This window comes from Diabrotica virgifera, chromosome 10 (assembly GCF_917563875.1).
Source record: "Diabrotica virgifera virgifera chromosome 10, PGI_DIABVI_V3a".
NCBI lineage: Eukaryota > Metazoa > Arthropoda > Insecta > Coleoptera > Chrysomelidae > Diabrotica > Diabrotica virgifera.
Window position 1 is genome coordinate 139,539,942 of NC_065452.1, and position 21,284 is coordinate 139,561,225.

At 32.6% G+C, this 21,284-nt stretch overlaps 1 protein-coding gene across 1 annotated transcript in view; it reads right to left on the reverse strand.

Annotated features, from left to right (window-relative positions):
• The window catches only part of LOC126878465 (SAFB-like transcription modulator), a 56,276-nt gene extending 36,601 nt beyond the window's left edge, over positions 1–19,675 (reverse strand). The window contains exons 1-3 of the mRNA XM_050641205.1: positions 19,362–19,675; positions 15,175–15,232; positions 3,825–3,940 (exon numbers count right to left, since the gene is read on the reverse strand). Coding sequence (XP_050497162.1) covers positions 3,825–3,940; positions 15,175–15,232; positions 19,362–19,484 — 297 coding nt within the window. The 5' untranslated portion in view covers positions 19,485–19,675. The remainder of the gene's footprint in view (positions 1–3,824; positions 3,941–15,174; positions 15,233–19,361) is intronic.
• Positions 19,676–21,284: the final 1,609 nt, after the last annotated feature.

Below are 21,284 nucleotides of genomic sequence, written 5' to 3' on the forward strand. Positions count from 1 at the left end.
GTTATTACAGATACTGGTACACCTAATCCCTTAGAACTTGCAAATCAAGGCTTTGACAAAGAAATTAGTAACATAGTGAACAATGAGACCCCTGCACCAATTGAAGTTTGTACCATACTTCCAGAACATAACGATTCTGAGTCAACTATATTACAAGAACAGCTATTGCCACCACTGCTGAAAGCAATTGTTATTACAGATACTGGTACACCTAATCCCTTAGAACTTGCAAATCAAGGATTTGACAAAGAAATTAGTAACATAGTGAACAATGAGACCCCTGCACCAATTGAAGTTTGTACCATACTTCCAGAACATAACGATTCTGAGTCAACTATATTACAAGAACAGCTATTGCCACCACTGCTGAAAGCAATTGTTATTACAGATACTGGTACACCTAATCCCTTAGAACTTGCAAATCAAGGCTTTGACAAAGAAATTAGTAACATAGTGAACAATGAGACCCCTGCACCAATTGAAGTTTGTACCATACTTCCAGAACATAACGATTCTGAGTCAACTATATTACAAGAACAGCTATTGCCACCACTGCTGAAAGCAATTGTTATTACAGATACTGGTACACCTAATCCCTTAGAACTTGCAAATCAAGGATTTGACAAAGAAATTAGTAACATAGTGAACAATGAGACCCCTGCACCAATTAAAGTTTGTACCATACTTTCAGAAGATAACGATTCTGAGTCAACTATATTACAAGAACAGCTATTGCCACCACTGCTGAAAGCAAATGACGAAGAGGGTAAGGTTAACTAAGTTTATTTGTGTTATTTTGCTACCGATAGATTGGTTGTTTAAAATTTTAGAAGCACATTTTTTTACGTTACAGATACCGGTGAACCGTTGCCATCAGAATTTACACATCAAATTGTTGAAAAAAAAAAACATACCATTGGAGTAAACAATAAGTTCCCTGCACTAGTTAAAGCAACGATCAGTCTTTATTCTGATGATGAATGTATGACACCATGTCCGTCACCAGAGCCCTGTGATCAGTTTTGTGATGGCTCATTCTGTCTTTGTCAAGAAATCGATATCATAGATAGTGCATCGTATCGTGTTACTGTATCTTCCGAAGGATTGTCAACGCCATCATCAGTTTTAAGCGTAAATTCGCCAACCTTAACCACGTTAGCCACGACGTGTTTAGCCACGTCATCTAGTATAAGTAGTCGTAAGCTTAAGTCAGCATTGAAAAAGGATACAGGAAAGAAGAGACTTATTCACAAGGATCAGTGGGGAAAGATTCAACGAAAGTGTAAGAAAAATCTTGGAAATGAGTTTATTAATCAGAGGGGGAAAATAATTGAAGAAAAAGTAATAAAAAATCCATGCTCATGTCGTTTGAAGTGTTTTCAAAAGTTTACGCTTAAATAGCGTTCAAACATTTTTAAGAAATTTTGGAACATAGGAGATTGCCACAAGCAGTGGGAATTTGTGTTGAAATATACTACCAAAGAAACCAAAAGACGAGTTACAACAGATATTATTCGTCATAGAAGAGAATATACCTTTAAGTATTTTTTACCTAAGAAACTAAACGAAGAACAAAATAACTCTAATTCTCTCACCGCTTATCAGTCTATTAACGTCTGCAAAATAATGTTCCTAAATACTCTTGCGACAAGTGAGCGTATTGTTAAAACGGCGTGGCAAAAATATGACGGTTGTGGTATTGTAGAAAAGGACCTGAGAGGTCTCTATATTCACAAAAAGATGATCAATGAAAGTATGATAAGGAGCGCCTGTGATCACGTAAACTCATTTGCGTAAGCTCATTACGTGAGAAAAATTCAACTAAGCTTTACCTAGAGGAATGTTTAAGTATGGCCAGGATGTTTAATTTTTATTTGGAATGGTATGACTCATCGTTACATGGACCAAAATGTGAAACCTTACGACAATACCGTGACATAGTAAGTTCTAATTTTAATTTGTCATTTCATTGCCCTAAAAAAGATTGTTGTGATCAGTGTCATATTTTTAAAAACACAACAAATCCTACTTCTGAAGAACAAAAAAAATATCTTGAACATCAACAGAACAAATAGCTCGAGATCTTAAACATAAAGACAAAAGTGAAGCCTTGAATTCTTCCGGAAGTATTCTAGCTGCCACTTTTGATTTTCAGAAAGTGCTACCTTCTCCGCACGGAAAAGTTAGTATTTTTTACTATAATAGAAAGCTTTCTAATTTTAATTTTACCGTTTACAACCTTGCCACCAAATCCGCTATTTGCTATATGTGGCACGAGGGTATTGCCGGCAGAGGCGCTAATGAGGTTGCGAGTTGTTTATTTGATTTCATGAAACAAAATACCGAACTTGGGGTTAAGGAATTTCGATTCTGGTCTGATAATTGTGGAGGGCAGAATAAAAACCGGATTGTTTTCTCCAGTTATCTCTATGCAGCTAAACAATTGAAAGTATCAATTTTTCATAGATTTTTAGAGAAAGGCCATACGCAAAATGAAGGGGATAGTGTACATTCGGTCATAGAGAAAGCAGGTCACTCTAAAGATATTTTTACACCAACTGAATGGCACACTATGATAAGGTGGGCAAAAACTTCCGGAGATCCATATATTGTAAGATGGCCAGCAACAATTTTAAGAATTATAAAGCATTGCTGGGTAAAAAAAAATTGGACCACAAACATTAACAAAGAAAAAGTCAGTTGGTGTAAAATTCGCGAACTTCGCGTTCTTCCCAACTACACTGATCGTTTTGACTATAAATATGAGTTGGATAGTGCCTACAAAACAATTGTAGTGACTAGGGGAAGCACTCGAAATGCTCACACCAGAGAAGTAGCATTAGAAGATTGTTATGATGGATTTAGACCTATTTCTTTGGACAAATTTAAGGACCTAAACCAGTTATGTGCCACTGGAATTATTCCACAGCGATACCACAATTTTTACAAAAATCTTAAGCACCGGAATAATAATAATATGTCTGATAATGACAGTTCATAATAAATGCTAACTTGTGTGCTATTAGAATTTAGTATTTACATGTCTTTGTGCAATGTAGTTTTAGTTTTTTTTTATTAAAAATGATATTTTTTACTTTTTTTACCATTTTTTATGTAGGTACTTTACTAATAAAATGTTTATTGTTTTGAAAAAAAATTTAAAATCTTATGTTTCTAATTTTTATGTAAAATTAAAAATACCAAAAGTTGTAATAATTTTTTTATGTCCATTTTATTTTGAGATTACATTATGACACGACTACCTGAAATCGTTTAACAGAGATTGAAACTCAATGCGACATTAGTATGTAGTAATTTGATTAAAAGTTACATACGACATATTATTTAAATTAAATGTTAGTGCAACAAAGTCGCATGTGCCGCATACGACAATATATTCTAATTATGTTCCATGCAACAATGTAGGATTTGTCACATCCGACACTAATGCTTGTACACGGTTTTTTCAACAACGTCGGAAGTGAATTTTCAGAAAACTTATTGTAATTAGAAAAAAAATATTGGCAATGATTTAAAGTATCTTATTAAACAGTTATGTCCAAATTTGTAGTTCTTTGGGAAGGACCATTAAATGATTTTTATATTGTATGCAAATTGGAAACTTCAAATGGCCCTCCTGTAAAGTTAACATTTTACAGATCCAACGTTGTTGTTAGGATACGACGATTTTAAATCCTACATATATTTTCATTGCAACCTAAATTCTCTGAATGATACTTAATTTTATTTAAGTTTTTTATATGACTTAGTTGAACTGAAGTGAAATAAAATGTTAATATCTGTACTATTATTAAACAACATACCTCATCTTCCTCTAAACTAAGTAAAATTGGAGAATCATGTCCATCAGTAACCTTCTTGGATCCCTCATTACTCTTTTTACTCTTACCATCTTCCTCAGTGTCTTCAAACGCTTCATCTGATGCAAAAAAAGTATTGTTATTTTATATATAGTTAAAACTACTAAATAAATTTTGATTACTAAATATTAACCCTTCAGCAGACTAGCAGGGTAAAAGATTTGAAAAAAAAATTAAATTAATAGTTTGTAAGTTGATAAAAGCTACATTTTAAAATTATTTTGAAATATACAGGGTGTCCTAATAAATGGCGGCGTATCAAAGTTATATTTTTTCTAATGGAATACCCTATATTTACCCTATATAAATATTTTAGATATATCCCGTATGCACGCCAATATTGAATATAAAATTCTCAATTGTATGCCAAAAAATGCGCAATAACTAGCTCTTAAAATCTACCAAATTTCATTTGCATATCACAAACCGTTTTAGGGCAATAAATAAATCGTCAGTTTGTAAGAACAATTTCAACACCCCCTATCTCAGAAACGAAGAATTTGCGGGCATAAGTTTATAAAGCAAACTGTCATTATTTTATCATGCAGAATTACCCCTTACAGCTTGCCGTACTTATTGAAAAACACCCTGTATTGACGAAAAACAGGGGTAGTTGTTAAAGTGCCTAACTTTTTTATTATCCAACTAAAGCGAATGAACAAAAAAACAGAATGTTAAGAAAATCTGTGGCTATAGAACTGATATATGATGGCCAGACATATAGTACAGATGAAGAAAAATGTAGTGCTTTTGCTAGATACTTTGAAGAAACCTACAAATTTGATGAGGATGACAATTTTGATAGAGATACCTTAGAGGAGGTGGATAGTTGGTTTGGAAGTTTTTATGAAGATAGTCGTAATCTGAATGCTCTTCAGGACATCACAGAAGATGAATACGACGAGGCTCTATATAAAGGAAAAAATACAGCTTCAGGCAAAGATTCCATCAATCGTAAAATCCTTAAGTTGACTTTACACTACATGATTTATCATGTGATTTGTCATATGATTTTTCCCATGACGAGCCGCATGACAATGCTTATGACAAAACGAGCCGTATTAACAATGCAAAATCATATGACAAATCACACAGTGTAAACATGTAAATTTCACTCCATGACCAAATCATATGACAAATCACATGATAAATCATGTAATGTAAAGTCGACTTTAGACAACTAGATCCAGGGTGAGTCACCACTAACGGGACGGAAGATTACAGCGAAATGGTAAAAGATTTGAAAAAAAAATTAAATTAATAGTTTGTAAGTTGATAAAAGCTACATTTTAACATTTTTTTAATTGTTCCCAAAAAATAAGGTATAGTTTCATAAGGCTTCCCTATAGAATAGAATAGAATACTTTATTGGTATAGCTTTACAGCTGCCATCATAAAGATGGATATACACGTCAGATATACAACACAATATAGTCACAGACACATAATCAAATACCTATACATACACTTAAATTTTAGATTTAACATAATGTACATTGATAAATATGAAAATTATTAATATTAGACAGAACTCATAACAGCAATCTAGTTGCTAAGTATTCTTCTACACTGTAGAATGCATGTTTACATAGTATACTTTTCACAATTCTTTTGAATTTCACCGGATGCAAAGATCTAACTTCATTTGGAAGATGATTATATAGCCTGACCCCCACATAATCTGTGGACTTCTCAAATTTGGATAGTTTGTGACCAACAGTAACAAACTGATTGGCATTCCTAGTTGAGTATGCATGTAAATCAGAATTTCTCTTGAATGAATGTAAATTATGCTTAATATACAATATGGATTTCAAGATATATATGGAAGGCAACGGTAAGATATTGTTATTAATGAAAACTTGCTTACAAGTATGCCCAAAAGGAATATTGAAGATAAGTCTAATAATTCTCTTCTGTTTAATAAACACTGTGTCTGATTTTGTGGAATTACCCCATAACGTAACATTATAAGTAAGGTGACAATAAACCAAAGAATAATATACATTAATGAGAGTTTTAATACTGAGTGTTCTCAAACCAAAGTACAGAGTACCAAATATACAGAACAGTTCTATACCAAAGTACAGAGTGTTCTGAGTTATGTTGACTTTTCTTAAAATGTAAACTTTTAAAAAAAGGCTTATTCTCAAGTTATTTAAGAAATTATAAAAATATTACTTTTACATATAAATTGTTGGATACTGGTTGAATGTAATCCATGAATAATTATTACACATTTATCTACAGGGTGTTCAAAATTCACAGTTTCATTATTGAAGTATTCAATGTGTCATATGATGCTTATTTTAAATAGAACACCATGTATACTAATAAATAATTATACTTAACAAATTTACTTCTTTCGAATGGTATATGAATGTTCTATACCTAGGTCTCATAATTCTTGCGTAATTTACAATTATTTAAATTCTTAATCTGTAAATCGATTTTAAAACAAAAGATGAAGTTAATTAATGTCATTGTCATTTTATGACAATAAGGTCTGGTAATTATCTTGTAATTAATGCATACCATGATTGATTATTACACATTTATTTACAGGGTGTTCAAAATTTCCAGTTTCATTATTGAATTATTCAATGTAGCATAATATGATGGTTATTTTATTAGAACACCATGTATATTAATCAATGATTATACTAAACACAGGTTTCTCTTTCGAATGGTATATAGATATTCTATAACTAGGAGTCATAGTTTTTGCGTAATTGACAATTTTCTTAAACGGTACATCGATTTTAAAAATATTTATAGTCACTCTCGATTTTTAAACCCATCATCTTGGCATAGTTGTTATAGAGTGTAGTTGTAAAGAAATAAGTAGGTATATTTTTATTTGATGATTTGTAAAATAATTTTTTTCGTTATTGAAAATAACTAAATACATAACGAAACATATAGAATCTCAATAAAACAAATACATAATAAATAATACAAAATGAACCACAACTTAAGTAAAAAATTATCAGTTATGTAATACATGTTCAAAATGTTTATACAACAAGCGATTTTAAATGATTTGTTTACATTATTTAACATAGCTGGTGTTATACACGCAAAAGCAAGCTTTCGAAATTCTTAATTTCATAAAAATATCATCTGAAGTAGTAGGGTAGGAAGTGTAGCATTTACAATATTTTTAATATAACCCCATCTAAAAAAATTCATCTTGGTCAATCCTGGTGACCTAGGTGGCCAAATATAGGTATGGACCGAATCTATCTATCCATTTATTTCTAAATTTTATGTTGAGGTTGTTCTTAACATCACGTCAAAAATAAGCTGGAACTCTGTCGTCAAATTGGAGCCACATGTTTGTTCGCACGCTAAGTGGAAGGTTTTAAGATGGATCCAAAAAACTTGTTTTAAGAAATTTAAAAAAGTTGCTCCATTCAGATTTTCGTCAAAAAATATGGGTCGATAACGTATTCGCTCAGAATACTGCCCCAAACATCAACACTTCATCGATGTTGGCGATCAACAGTAAAATGTTTGTTTACTGGATCATAATAAAATGAAAGCTACGTCTATTAAATAGACGATTATTATGAAAAGTAGGTAGATTTGTCTGTACACAATAGTACATTCTTAAAAAAAATCAGGATCTTCTCCAAATTCTAAGGTCTGTAAACAAAAAGTTAAACGTTCCTGTTCTGTCTAATGCTGGTGTAGTTGAGTTTTATATGGATGATAGTGGTTTTTCTTATGTATTCTACATACACTCGTTTGACTGATTTCCAATTGACTCGAAATTTTTCACGTACTAGTATTTGGGTTTTCCGTAACAGAAAGCAGGACATCAAGTTCGTTGACGTCATCAAAAATAAATGGTTTATTTTTATTTAACTTTTCGTACCTATGCAACATTACCAGTAGCACGGAATCTATCAAGAAATCTCACAAAAACGTCCTTTTTTGGGTGTCTTCTATCAGGATACTACTTTTAAGCGCAAACATTAGAAGCTAAGAGACAATTTTAAAAATATTCCCCAATGCAAAGTAGCATGTCTACTCTTTCATAGATAGCGTGATTATTCGTTTTTAGGAACAATTAAATTTGAATGTAATTGGCTCTGCCAAAGCCATTTTTAAGTAAAAAAAAATTGAATATCATACACGGATGTTTATAGTTTTGATAATTACCAGACCGTACTGTTATAAACTGACAATGTCATACAATGACATTAAATATCTTTTGTTTTAAAATCGATTTACAGATTAAGAATTTAAATAATTGTAAATTACGCAAAAACTATGACACTTAGGTATAGGACATCCATATACCATTCGAAAGAGGTAAATTTGTTTAGTATAACTATTTATTAATATACATGGTGTTCCATTTAAAATAAGCATCATATGACACATTGAATACTCCAATAATGAAACTTAATTTTGAACACCTGTAGACAAATGTGTAATAATTAATCATGGAATACATTCAACCAATATCCAACTATTTAGATGTAAAAGTAATGTTTTTATAATTTCTTAAATAACTTGAGAATAAGCCTTCTTTTAAAACTTTACATTTTAAGAAAATCATAACTCAGAACACTCTGTACATAGGTATAGGGAAGCCTTATGAAATTATACCTTATTTTTTGCGGACAATTAAAAAATGCAATAAAATACAGGGTGTTCCATAAGAAAAAATATAACTTTGATACGCCGCCATTTATTGGGACACCCTGTATATTTCAAAATAATTTTAAAATATAGCTTTTATCAACTTACAAACTATTCCATTTAAATTTTTTTGAAATCTTTTACCATTTCGCTGTAATCTTCCGTGCCGTTAGTGGTGACTCACCCTGTATAGAATAATAAGACAAGTGTGGATAAAATATAAACACAAACACCTGCAGATCTACTGATAACATAGGGAGCTGCAGCTATGCCATTAATTATAAAAATATACATACTTAAGACACACATACACAAAATATACATGATGGAATACCTAACCCTGAGATGTGATAGTGTGAACAGGGAGAAAAGTGTTGCCTAAGGGATGGAGAACTCTTAGAGAATTATAGCCTTAATCCTTAGTCTTCCCACAGTAATTTTGAGTACCACCAAATTCTGGTAACCTTATATCCAAGTATTGAAGTAGATATGATTTGGGAATGTTCTGTTAAATATCATGTATTAGTTATCAGCTGATGTTTAATATTCTAAATGTCATTCAAATAATTTCTTTTTAAATACATAGTAAGATTTGTAGATAGATACTTTAAAGGATCTTTGAAAAAAAAAACAACATTTTTAGCTTATTGTAAAAAGTTATAACCAAAAAAATAAGGCGTACCTATCAATAAAAAATCTAAATGTGATGGGAGACTAAGGGTTGATAAAGCACTGATTCATCCTGACTTGTGGCAATGAAATGAATGAGACAAAGAGATATGGCCTGGAAGAGAACTCAGATATGAGTGATATTTTGAAATCTGCAATTAAAAATATAAAAGAAATGAGTAGAGAGGTGACCTGAGTTGCAGACTCCGTCTCTCTGCCGCTGATAGGTCTAAATGAATCCAATCAAGATCTTACAGATGAATATGAATCTTGACAACAATAAGGCAATATCTTCAGACCATGCTGTTATCTTGGAAAGGTTCAATTTCACCTTAACACGAGAGCCCTAGTTATACCAGCGCCAAATAAAAGTCTATTGGCTGTTGGCGGGGAGCTTATACATCCAGAAATTCTACGGACAAACAAAGACAGGAGATTCCTCACATAATTTTAAGACAATTTAACCAAACTCACCTAGTCCGAAAATGCTTCCTAAGGGAGCTAAAGCTCTTTGAAGATGGCGTTTTTAATTAGTTTTTCTTAACCCTACGTTAGGCGCGCGGTTATTGCTGACGAGCTTAGTCGCGCGGCCTACGATTGTAGACCAATAGTTTTTTGTCGTATAATACCGGATTTTGACAAAATTAACAAATTAATGGTTAACAGGTTGACTGCCCATATACACACACCGGCAGAGAAAACGGGCACCCCAAAAAATGGGTCATTTTTAATGTCTTGTATTTCCTAAACCTGATGTCCGATTTAAGTAATTTTTTTAATATGTTATAGCCTTATTCTTTATCAATATCGCTGTAATAATATTGTTGCTAGACAGGTACATTGTCATTGTATACAGGGTGTACGAATCAAACTGTGTTTTTTTCTCAAACTTTGGAACACCCTGTGGAATGTTCTAGCTTTTATAAAATACTGAAATTATAACCAAACTATAGCCTCAGGTTTTCTTAACATTCTGTTTTTTGATTCATTCGCTTATGTTGGATAATAAAAAAGTTAAGCACTTTAACAACTACCCCTGTTTTTCGTTAATACAGGGTGTTTTTAAATAAGTACGGCAAACTTTAATGGGTAATTCTGCATGATAAAATAATGACAGTTTGCTTTATAAACGTATGCCCGCAAATGCTTCGTTTCCGAGATAGGGGGTGTTGAAATTGTTCTTACAAACTGACGATTTATTTATTTCTCTAAAACGGTTTGTGATATGCAAATGAAATTTGGTAGATTTTAAGAGTTAGTTATTGCGCATTTTTTGGCATACAATTAAGAATTTTATATTCACCATTGGCGTGCATACGGGTATAAATATTTTAGATATATCCTGTATGCACGCCAACGGTGAATATAAAATTCTCAATTGTATGCCAAAAAATGCGCAATAACTAGCTCTTAAAATCTACCAAATTTCATTTGCATATCACAAACCGTTTTAGAGCAATAAATAAATTGTCAGTTTGTAAGAACAATTTCAACACCCCCTATCTCAGAAACGAAGAATTTGCGGGCATAAGTTTATAAAGCAAACTGTCATTATTTTATCATGCAGAATTACCCCTTAAAGCTTGCCGTACTTATTGAAAAACACCCTGTATTGACGAAAAACAGGGGTAGTTGTTAAAGTGCCTAACTTTTTTATTATCCAACATAAGCGAATGAACAAAAAAACAGAATGTTAAGAAAATCTGTGGCTATAGTTGGGTTTTAATTTTAGTATTTTATAAAAGCTAGAACATTCCACAGGGTGTTCCAAAGTTTGAGAAAAAAACACAGTTTGATTCGTACACCCTGTATACAATGACACAATGTACCTGTCTAGCAACAATATTATTACAGCGATATTGATAAAGAATAAGGCTATAACATATTAAAAAAATTACTTAAATCGGACATCAGGTTTAGGAAATACAAGACATTAAAAATGACCCATTTATTGGGGTGCCCGTTTTCTCTGCCGGTGAGTGTATAAATAAAAAAAATTTACCCATATGCCAAGCACATATTGTACGCCCGCCGTGGCAGTCAACCTGTTAATAACATGTTTATTTATGTCCGTACTTTGATATTAGATATGTTTTGTTCCTTGGCTTTTCTCATTTTGACAGTGGTAAAATTAAAAACGAGGTCATGATTTTTTGGGTCTTTATTAGCAATTAAATGAAAATGGTCACAAAAATAAACTCAATTTAGTAAAAAACACAAATATTTTTTATCTTTTAACTTATAGAATGACCAATAGGGATGAATAATAAAGAATAAAACTAAAAAGTAAAAAAAGAACAAAACTATTAAATGGTCAAAGTGGCACAATTTTAGTCCGTCAAACAGTCAGTGCAAATATCCCTGAGATGATCCTTGCATGCAAATTTGTCACATCTTTGGCAAGCCCTTCTTGTTGACTTATTGCAAATTCGTGCACAAATATAACATCGTCCCACGTAATTTGTTGGAATATTAGGGTGAGGGGTACAACTTCTTGAACTCCGAGCAGTGCGCGAGCTCCTCGTCGTAAGTTCTCTTAGCAGGGAAGGTATAGTTGATCCATATTCAATTTGCGGTTTGATTAGTTCCCATGCTAAGTTTTCAATGAAGTTGCTTCTTCAAACTTTTTCATTTAGGTTATTAGTTTTATATACACAGCAAGCTACATATTAGCTTTATACAACTAAAAACTGGAACGCGCTTAGTCGCGCAGTCTACGGTAGAAGACCATTGCTCTTTGAATAATGGTAAAAAAATAATGCAAACAGATCGCCGGCGTTCAGCAAACTGAAGAGTAAGTTGGAAGTATTAGTGACAGCTACTAAGCGGGATAGGGGCGTATGTGCAGTTTTCTGCAATTGGCGACCACTTAAAGGAGAGTGGTCTACGATTGTAGACCGCGCATCTAACGGAGGGTTAAATACCTCCAGAACGCTTCTAGTTAGCAAAACAAAAATTGGTACGCATATTTATCTTCCTCCTTATGGAAAGCTACTAAAAGACTGAAAAGACCTATTATGCACTCTCCTCCTATTAAACTAGAAAATGGTAACTGGGCCAGAAGTAGTGCACAAAAAGCAGAGCTATTTGCCATATATCTTGAAAATACATTCAAACCAAATGAACCTCAAGGGGATGAAGAAAGATGGGAGGAACTTGTTCAATTAGAGGAAGAAATTCGGCTAACTACACCAAAAGAAGTGCTTGACGAAATAAGGGAAAATATTAATCTGAAGAAAGCTCCGGGCTATGATCTAATTACGGGTGAGCTGTTGAAAAATCTTCCCCGAAGAGCTATCGTAAAATTAACAAACCTCTTTAACGGTACATTCAGATTAAAATATGTACCAATGATATGGAAGATGGCGGAAGTCATTATGATTCCTAAGCCAGGAAAACCAGCACATGAGGTTTCGTCATACAGACCGATATCTCTGCTTCCTGTAATATCGAAGCTGTTTGAGAAACTGCTCCTTAAGAAAATAAAACCAATTATTGAAGCAAGGAATTTGATACTGACACATCAATTCGGATTTAGAAATAAGCATTCAACAATTGACCAGGTGCACAGAATCACAAATATTATCGAAAGATCCCTAAAAGAAAAGAAAGTCTGTTCAACTGTATTCCTTGATGCTGCACACGCTTTTGATAAAGTCTGGCATGAAGGTTTAACATACAAACTAAAATGTTTTTTACCTATACAGTACTCAAAACTTTTACAGTCATACATAAAAGAACGACATTTTAGAATTAAGCAAGAAGACTGTTTTTCAGACTTAAAAGAAATTAGAGCAGGTGTTCCACAAGGCAGTGTGTTGGGTCCGGTCCTATACACGTGTGATATACCTGTACTGGAAGACAACACAGTTGCCACCTTTGCTGATGATACAGCTATTCAAGCAGTAGGGACAACAAGTGAAGAGGCGACCAACAAGGTCCAAATAGCAGTTTACCAAATCTATAAGTGGACACAAAAATGGAGAATCAGGCTAAATGAAGCTAAATCTGTCCATGTTAATTTCACCAACAAAAAAACACAATATATACCAGTTATAATCAACAATATTCAAGTACCATATGCAGATACTGCTAAGTATTTGGGTATAACATTAGATGCAAAACTACGCTGGAAGGTGCACGTTAAGAAAAAAAGGGAAGAACTAAATATACGATATAAAAAAATGTATTGGCTAATTGGAAGAAACTCCACATTGTCGATGCATAATAAGTTACTAATATACAAACAAATATTGAGACCTGTATGGACTTATGGATGCCCACTATGGGGGTGTACTAGACCAAGTAATATAACAGTAATATGTACAAAGATTCCAGAACAAAATACTAAGAAATATTGTAGATGCTCCTTGGTATGTTACAAACAGTGATATCCATAAGGACCTAGGAATGGAAACTGTGGATATAATCATCAAGAAGATGGCAGGAAGTCACAAGCAACGACTTCACATGCACGAGAATATTAAGGCAATCCAGCTCCTCGATACTACTGGGCAAGTTAGAAGACTGAAGAGGACAAAACCTTATGAACTAGTTTAAGTGATAGGTGATAGTGAAAAGCAGAGCATAGTGCTTGTGCGCGTTAGTGTGTATGCTAGAATAGTGCACTATCTTGTTAGGTTAGATAAGAGACGCTATGGGGTAAGCTCTTAATTTTAAGGAACAGTAATAATTTAGGTTAGATTAAAATTGCTCCTGGTCAAGTATGACCAGATTGTAATTGTAATAATCATCATCGTAGTGATGATTATGGGAAAAAAATATTTATCTTCCAGAGATAAACTGATTTCATTCATTGCGATTTTCTAGTACCGGTCATAGGCGTCCGTGTTGGGTAGGGCAACGGTTATTTTATTATTGCACAACTTTTTTTGTATTGAACACTTAAGCATTTTTGACTCTGGATTATTAAATTTTGAGGAATTTAATACTAAAAGTAAAGTTCGTGTAGCCCCTAACATGACTTAACGACTACTGACATAGCCGGGATCAACGGCTTTACGTGGTCTCCGAAGCACGGTGGCGGCTCCATTAAATTAGAAATTGAAACATTTGTCAGTGCCAGGATTCGAACCCGGGCCCTCCAACTTGTTAAGCCAGTAACATAGCCACTCCCCTATGGTCGCCACATTCTAATACTAAAAGGTACTCTTGCTCTAGACAAGGTAGGACACTCCGTTTTCTAGAAAAATCAATTTGAAAATTTTTAGTTTTTTTAATTTGAAAATTTTTTGGAAAAATAACAGTGTATTTTACCAACTTAAAGCAAGAGTAACTTTTAGTACTAGAATACCTTACAATTTAATAATCCAGAGTCAAAAATGCTTATAAATTAAAGACAAAAAAGTTATGCGATAAAGTAACCATAGCCCTACCGTAGCGACAAAATACCAATTGCCCTACCCAAAACGGACGCCTATGACCTGTACTAGAAATTCACAATAGACGGAATCTTCGTTTTTCTAAATGGAAGCATTCCGGAGGTATTTAAGAAAAACTAATTACTAGACTCCTCAAATAGCTTTAGTTTCCTTAGGAAGCATTTTCGCACTAGGTGAATTGAGTAAAATTGTCTTAAAATTATCTGAGGAATCTCCTGTTTTCATTAGTCAGTAGAGTTTCTGGACACCCTGTATATAGCTATAGCAGATCTACTTGGCTCTATGAGCAATAATTGTATAATAATTATATGCAGGAACACATACTAAAAGCCAATTAGCTGCATTACAACCAGTGTAAAGCAGATGCTACTAGAGCAAAAACATTACGATAACTTTAAAACATAGGTTCAAAATAAGCTGTACCTAAGTGTAGTGGAGAAAATTACGTCTATTTATTTATTGGGATTTTTTTTTAGTTTACTGAGATCATGATTGTTACTCAATAATATAATTATTTTAATAATAGTCTCTTTTATTGTGCAATACTTAACAACTTTACTATAACTTACTTTGTTCATTTTTCTTGAAGATGTATGTGGCTGGATCAAAACCTTGATCTGTCAAATGCTGAAATAAAATTTATTATATGTAATCATAAATAGAAACAAGTTATGGGACTTCGTAAGTCCTATGTTTTCACCCAAAGTAATTGAAATTAGAACTGGAAGTCGATATTTGAACTCTTCATGTAACTTTGCATATATTGATATACAATTTTACTAATTTTGTTTAAACAGAAATGACTTCAAAGTCATAAAAGATATTCCCAGATAGTTTTTACACTCTGCCTCATCGCCATCCTTTAAAATCGTTATTATTGTTGCTTTTTCCCAATCATTTGGCATCTGCTTCTCTCTCCATATGTCCACCATTAGTTCATATAGTCTACGTTTGATCTCTCTGCTGGCATATTTAATATTTTCATTTGCTATTACGTTCTGTCCAGCGCTCTTATTGTTTTTCATGTTGCTTAAGATTGTTTCTACTTCTTCTTCTGTCGGTTCTTGTACTTCAATATGGTCTTCTCCTATTGTCTGCCATTCTTCTTCCCCTGGGTTTTCGTTTAGCAATTCATAGAAAATATTCTTTCCACATCTCTTTCATTGTTTCTTCGTCATTTGTCATTCTATCTGTATTAATAACGGATGAGTTGTATTCGCAAATGGAAAGACATACCTACAGACAGTCATGAAACCGGAAGTATATATTTGTTCTCATCTTGCGAATACGAATGGAATAATATATCACTTGTACTATTCCGGCAGATTTCTGGTCGCATTTCTAAAACCGGAAGTCCCATGTCAAATTTCTCACATTAGTACCATCCTCGGATTATAAGCTTTCATTTGACACCTCAATAATTGTCATTCTACCTTGTATAGTGACGAGACGATTTATATTCGCAGTCGGACAGACAGACAGCCTAGGCCATCCATGGATTATATATAAGCTTTCATTTGACACCTCACTTGTCATTCTACCTGGTATAATGAAGGAGGAGTTATATTCACGGACGGACGGACAGACAGCCTAGGTCAAATTTCTCACCTTCAGTACCATCCTTGGATTATAGGCTTTCATTTGACACCTAATTTGTCATTCTAGCAGGTATAATGACGGAGTTGTGTTCACAGACAGACGGTTGTGCATGATTCAAAGTTTTCACATTTTTTTCAAAATTGGGCGAAAACAACAACACAGTAAGATAAATATAATAATACCAGTAAAATGAATCAATGTTTTACTTTAAAAAGCATTTCTGTACCTCAGAGCTAAAACTGTATTAACTCACAAAATTGAAATTTAACAGGAGAGCAGTTTAAAAGAAATATAAAGAGTAAATTTTAAATACAATTTTTATTTCTTTTTCTTCAAATACATGATAAACACTATTTGATATGTATAAATGATGCTGTATTTAATATATTACTGTATTTTTATACCTCTTTAATTTTTTGAAAAAACATAGTGAGTTAATACTGTTTGGCATGAAATCAATTACCATGTTCGGGAGATAATAATATAATGGTATGTTGACATACGTGAATAAATAATCTGGAGATAATATGATATATGAAAGAAAATTTAGTCAAGAACACTTTTTTTTAAATTAAATGAAATAAACAATATATCGCTGCTTCGCAAGAACGTAGGCTTAAATGAAAATTTGACGAAATTGACTTATTAATGCTGATCTACTAAAAATAAAAGTATCTATTGCGTGAATAAAGACCTATGACGTTAATAATAATAGTCGCTAAAAGATGGCACCAAGTGTCTATATTTGTTTAGCACGAAATTAGTTAAATACTTAACATTTTCATATGAATACAGATCCAAGTTAGTTACGCCACAGAATAGCGCAGAATGTGAAGCAATTTGTGTGTTTATTTTTCATCAAGGACGACCGATCTTATACTTACGATTAGTTTTTGTGAAAATTCTCTCTAAAATAAGGACCGTTTTTTAGTTCGGTCAGCGTTTTAACACAGTTAAAGTAAATGTTTCTGAGGAAAAAAAAGACTCAAAATGTAATAGGAGTTTAACAAAAACACTTTATAAATTTATCTAGTTATCACAGTTTGTATCTAGATATATTTCTAATCAAATTGTATAGCTAATTTCTGTAATTAAATTAACAACTTATTCGGAGTTATGCTCATAATCATATTTTTACAACACATTTATTCCTAGAACTCTTCGATTAGCTAGCTCATTAAATAACCTCGAAATTTTTAATATATCAGTTTCCCGCTTTAAAAATCATATTTCTTCCCTAACTTTTCAATACTTCCAGTCAGAGCTTTTGTATTGTGATTAGTGTTACATGACCTCTATGTATTAGATAACTCAAAACCGTTATACCTTGGAACATTTCTGAATTGATTTATGTGTTATCTTTTGTTTGTAATTGTACTGACCTATATGTTATCTTATTCTTTTTTTGTAACTGTAGGTACTACTCATAGAATTATTTTTTCTCAAACCACTTTGTTATGTTATATTATGATAATTTAGAACACTAACATTTATATCTGAATAGGGCTTGCCCGTGAATAAATAAATAAATTGATGATCATATCCATAAAATTTTAAAATGCTCCTCTAAAATCGTCTTTTTTGACTTAAGCCTACATTCTTGCGAAGTGGCGATATATAAAACAAAATGAGTAAACAAAACTAACGAAAAACGAAACTCAAAGGATCATGAGTGTTGTTCACTCCTTTGGCTTATCGTGAATTACAGGCAGGGCCGCAGGAAACACAACATGCCTAGGATTTCTGTTAAGATCAACAGATTGGAATGTTTGCGAATTAAAATTAGTTTTGAAAAAAGTAATCCTAAATTATCACTACATACTTGCAAGTGGACAACTTCTGACATACGAAAGTCTGTATTCTGCCAAGTTTTTTTCCTTATTATAAAAGGTGAACAGTTGGAACAGTTGTTATAAAGATTCTTAAAATCCGTGAAGTCATTTTAGTTCTACTTCCATTTATTTTCCGCAGAATACTGACTACAGTAGCACACTGCGGTTTTAAGTCGTTCCATGGAGTTGATACTTCTTACATGTGCAAGTGATATTAACTCCACTAATACTACTAATCATTAATCATACCTTTATTTTGCTGGGTATTAAGTGTAAATGACTGTTCTTGTAACTACTGAAGGGCTTAACCCTCGTAAGGCAGTGCGGACTGCAGTTGCACCCCAGACCTCGTGTTTCTCACCTATCTTTTTTAATAAATTTTTTTGATTTTTATCCATTTTTTTATTCGCATTAAATTTAATTCTAAACACATTACACCCTCTGCAGCATCTGAAACGCTTTATGTTTACATGATTTTTTGGAAAAATGACTATTGTGCAAATGATGAAAATTTCATATCCTGAATTGGATGTTTCTGCTGTTCCACTTGGAGTTAACAGAGCTACGGGACAAGGTTGGTGTTACTTATGTCAGAGAAAAAAGACCGAAAGTCCCGACATAACTGTATTATGTGTAAAAACTTTGTGTTGCTCACGCTGTGAAAAATTTCATGTGTTTATCTTGCAACGATAATTTTTTTTTAAGAAGAAATGGCTACTTTGTAAAATTATGTTTCATACTATAATAAACAAGTCCTACTTATATTTCAAATCAATTTCCCCGACGTTCACATATAAAAAAAATGGATATACAGATGGGGTGCAAATGCACCCCGCACCGTTGTTTACGTAAGAATTTAAGCACCGCTTTACGAGGGTTAATACACTTCAACGTTGCCTATCTTTGGAACCACATTAAATATGATTTAATATCGTATCGCATGTGAAATATGTGAAGTCTGTTACATAGAATAGAAAGTGAAATAACACAATCTTTCAAAAAAATGGAGTTAATACAGTTTAGCTCTGAGGTACAGATTTAGTTTAAATATATGGTAATCTTTCCAGTTTCCAAGAAACCTTCAGTTCCCTGTATTAATTAATATCTTTGTTCAATTGATTATATATAAACCTTATTTATTCTGCATTAATTTATTAGCACAAAACACACCAGTGGACTAATGATTTTTATAAAAAAAATTATTTATGGAAATTTTATAAATTTAGTCACATGGTACATTCTTGTTATTAACGAAATTCGCTAGTTGCCATGAACTTAATTGCATTTAATGAGGGAACAGTACACCTAACGAACAAAATACATACCTTCGTCAATCTTTCAAGTAGAGCTTGTTTCACGCCATTTTTGTCCAGTCCCCTTCTTTCTAATTCCAATCTTAAATCTATAACGCGTAAATCTGCAAGCTTTCTACTCTCAACTTCAGACATGATAATTTATATGTAAAACGACTTATACCAAAAATTCAAATTAATTTAAGAAATATTAAATTGTACGCCTAAGTACTTACTAATACTAAATACTTTATTAACACAAGCAAGCAGTGGAAATTAAATGGCGTCCACAAGCCACCGCTAAAATGAATGTCGATCAATGTCGATTGTCGATTGTCACGTCAGACGTCAGTCGTTGTCGATTTTTATGAGTAGACAAGACAAGGCATGAAGGCCCAAAAAAGCGTCGCGGAAACAGCATGGAAACAGTCGATCGGTGGTCTATCTATCTCTTTTAACCAAGCGATCTTGCGCATGTGACAGACAAAGATGGCTAGACCACTCACAATCCCATATCGGCGTTCACCTCGATCATAGCCAAGGTCCCTATACCATAGGTTGTATGGTAACTTTGACATTGACAAATGAAATATTGTCATCGTGACGTCACCCAGACGATCAATTTTACGAATTGTTTGTAAACATAATAGGATACGTGGTTTGGAGGCTATATTTTGTTATTAAATATCGTTAGTGTTTTAATTTGTGTTTATATCTTAAGATATAATGTATCTATAGATATTATTAAGTGTTTTTAGTATAATAACTTTAACCGAAAACTCTTTTACAAGTGTTAAGATACATTTTAATGTGGTTGTATTAAGTACCTACTTACTTTACTGGATTTTCTTTCTGCTGTATTGTATAGTAAAGGACATTCGTGTATAGAGACATTACAGTTCTGTAATGTCTCTTGCGGTTCTTCACATCAAGTTTACATCATCTGTGTAGGTTACAATCTGCTTAGACTTATTGAACAATATATCTAATTAAGTCTATAGATAATAGATCTATTATATGTAATTGTTTCATATAAAATTATAACCAATATTGCAGCCATCTGAAGATCGTTTAAATAAACAATTATAAACTAAATGAATATATAAAATGGGCAAAATTCCCTTTATTGCGCTGAAATTGTATTTTTTTTATAATTTACTGTTAATGTAAAATTTCACAGGTACCTATTGAATGGAATCATAATGTTTTAATAGTTTTAGATATTATAATCCAGTACCTAACGTAATCAGATGCTCTTATGTTAAACTTAAGGGAAAAACTACTAATTTTGATACATAAATCTTTAGTTGAATCTCTTTTTCACCATGGTTTACATGTTAGGAGGAATTTACAATAATGTACTACATGCAGTATCCCCAATTCAAAATTATTATATACCTACTCAAAATCATTTAAAAAAGTAAATTGTATTCAACCCATTATTAATATACCTAGGATATTTGAATGATTTAGTCCCATATATACACAAGAAAGAATCTCCTTCTGCTTTAATTAAGTAGTAATGCTATTCTACTGCATATATTTAATTGCAATTATATTCTATGATTTTTGTAACTCTACAGGTATCTACCACATTTTTTAACGAATATATGAAATAAATAGTTATTAAAAATCCAAACGTATTTTTTTTTAAATATACACATTTTCAATACATTCCTACTTTCCGAGTTCATTTCAATGAGTGAAGTGAATGAATTTGAATGCAGCATTCTGGGTGACGTCACTCCCGCCATTAGATTCTCGACGCTGATTGGTGGAAAGTTACCATGCAACCTGTCTATTTATGAACCTTGGATCATAGCCACCTTTACTTTACAAGCCATGAAAAGAAAAAGGCAACGTCGCAATTGATGACGTCGGTAGTCTGACTTTCGGACTACCGCTTTCGAAACCACGATTTTAAATTACAAATTCAAGTAAAATTTATAGTATTTT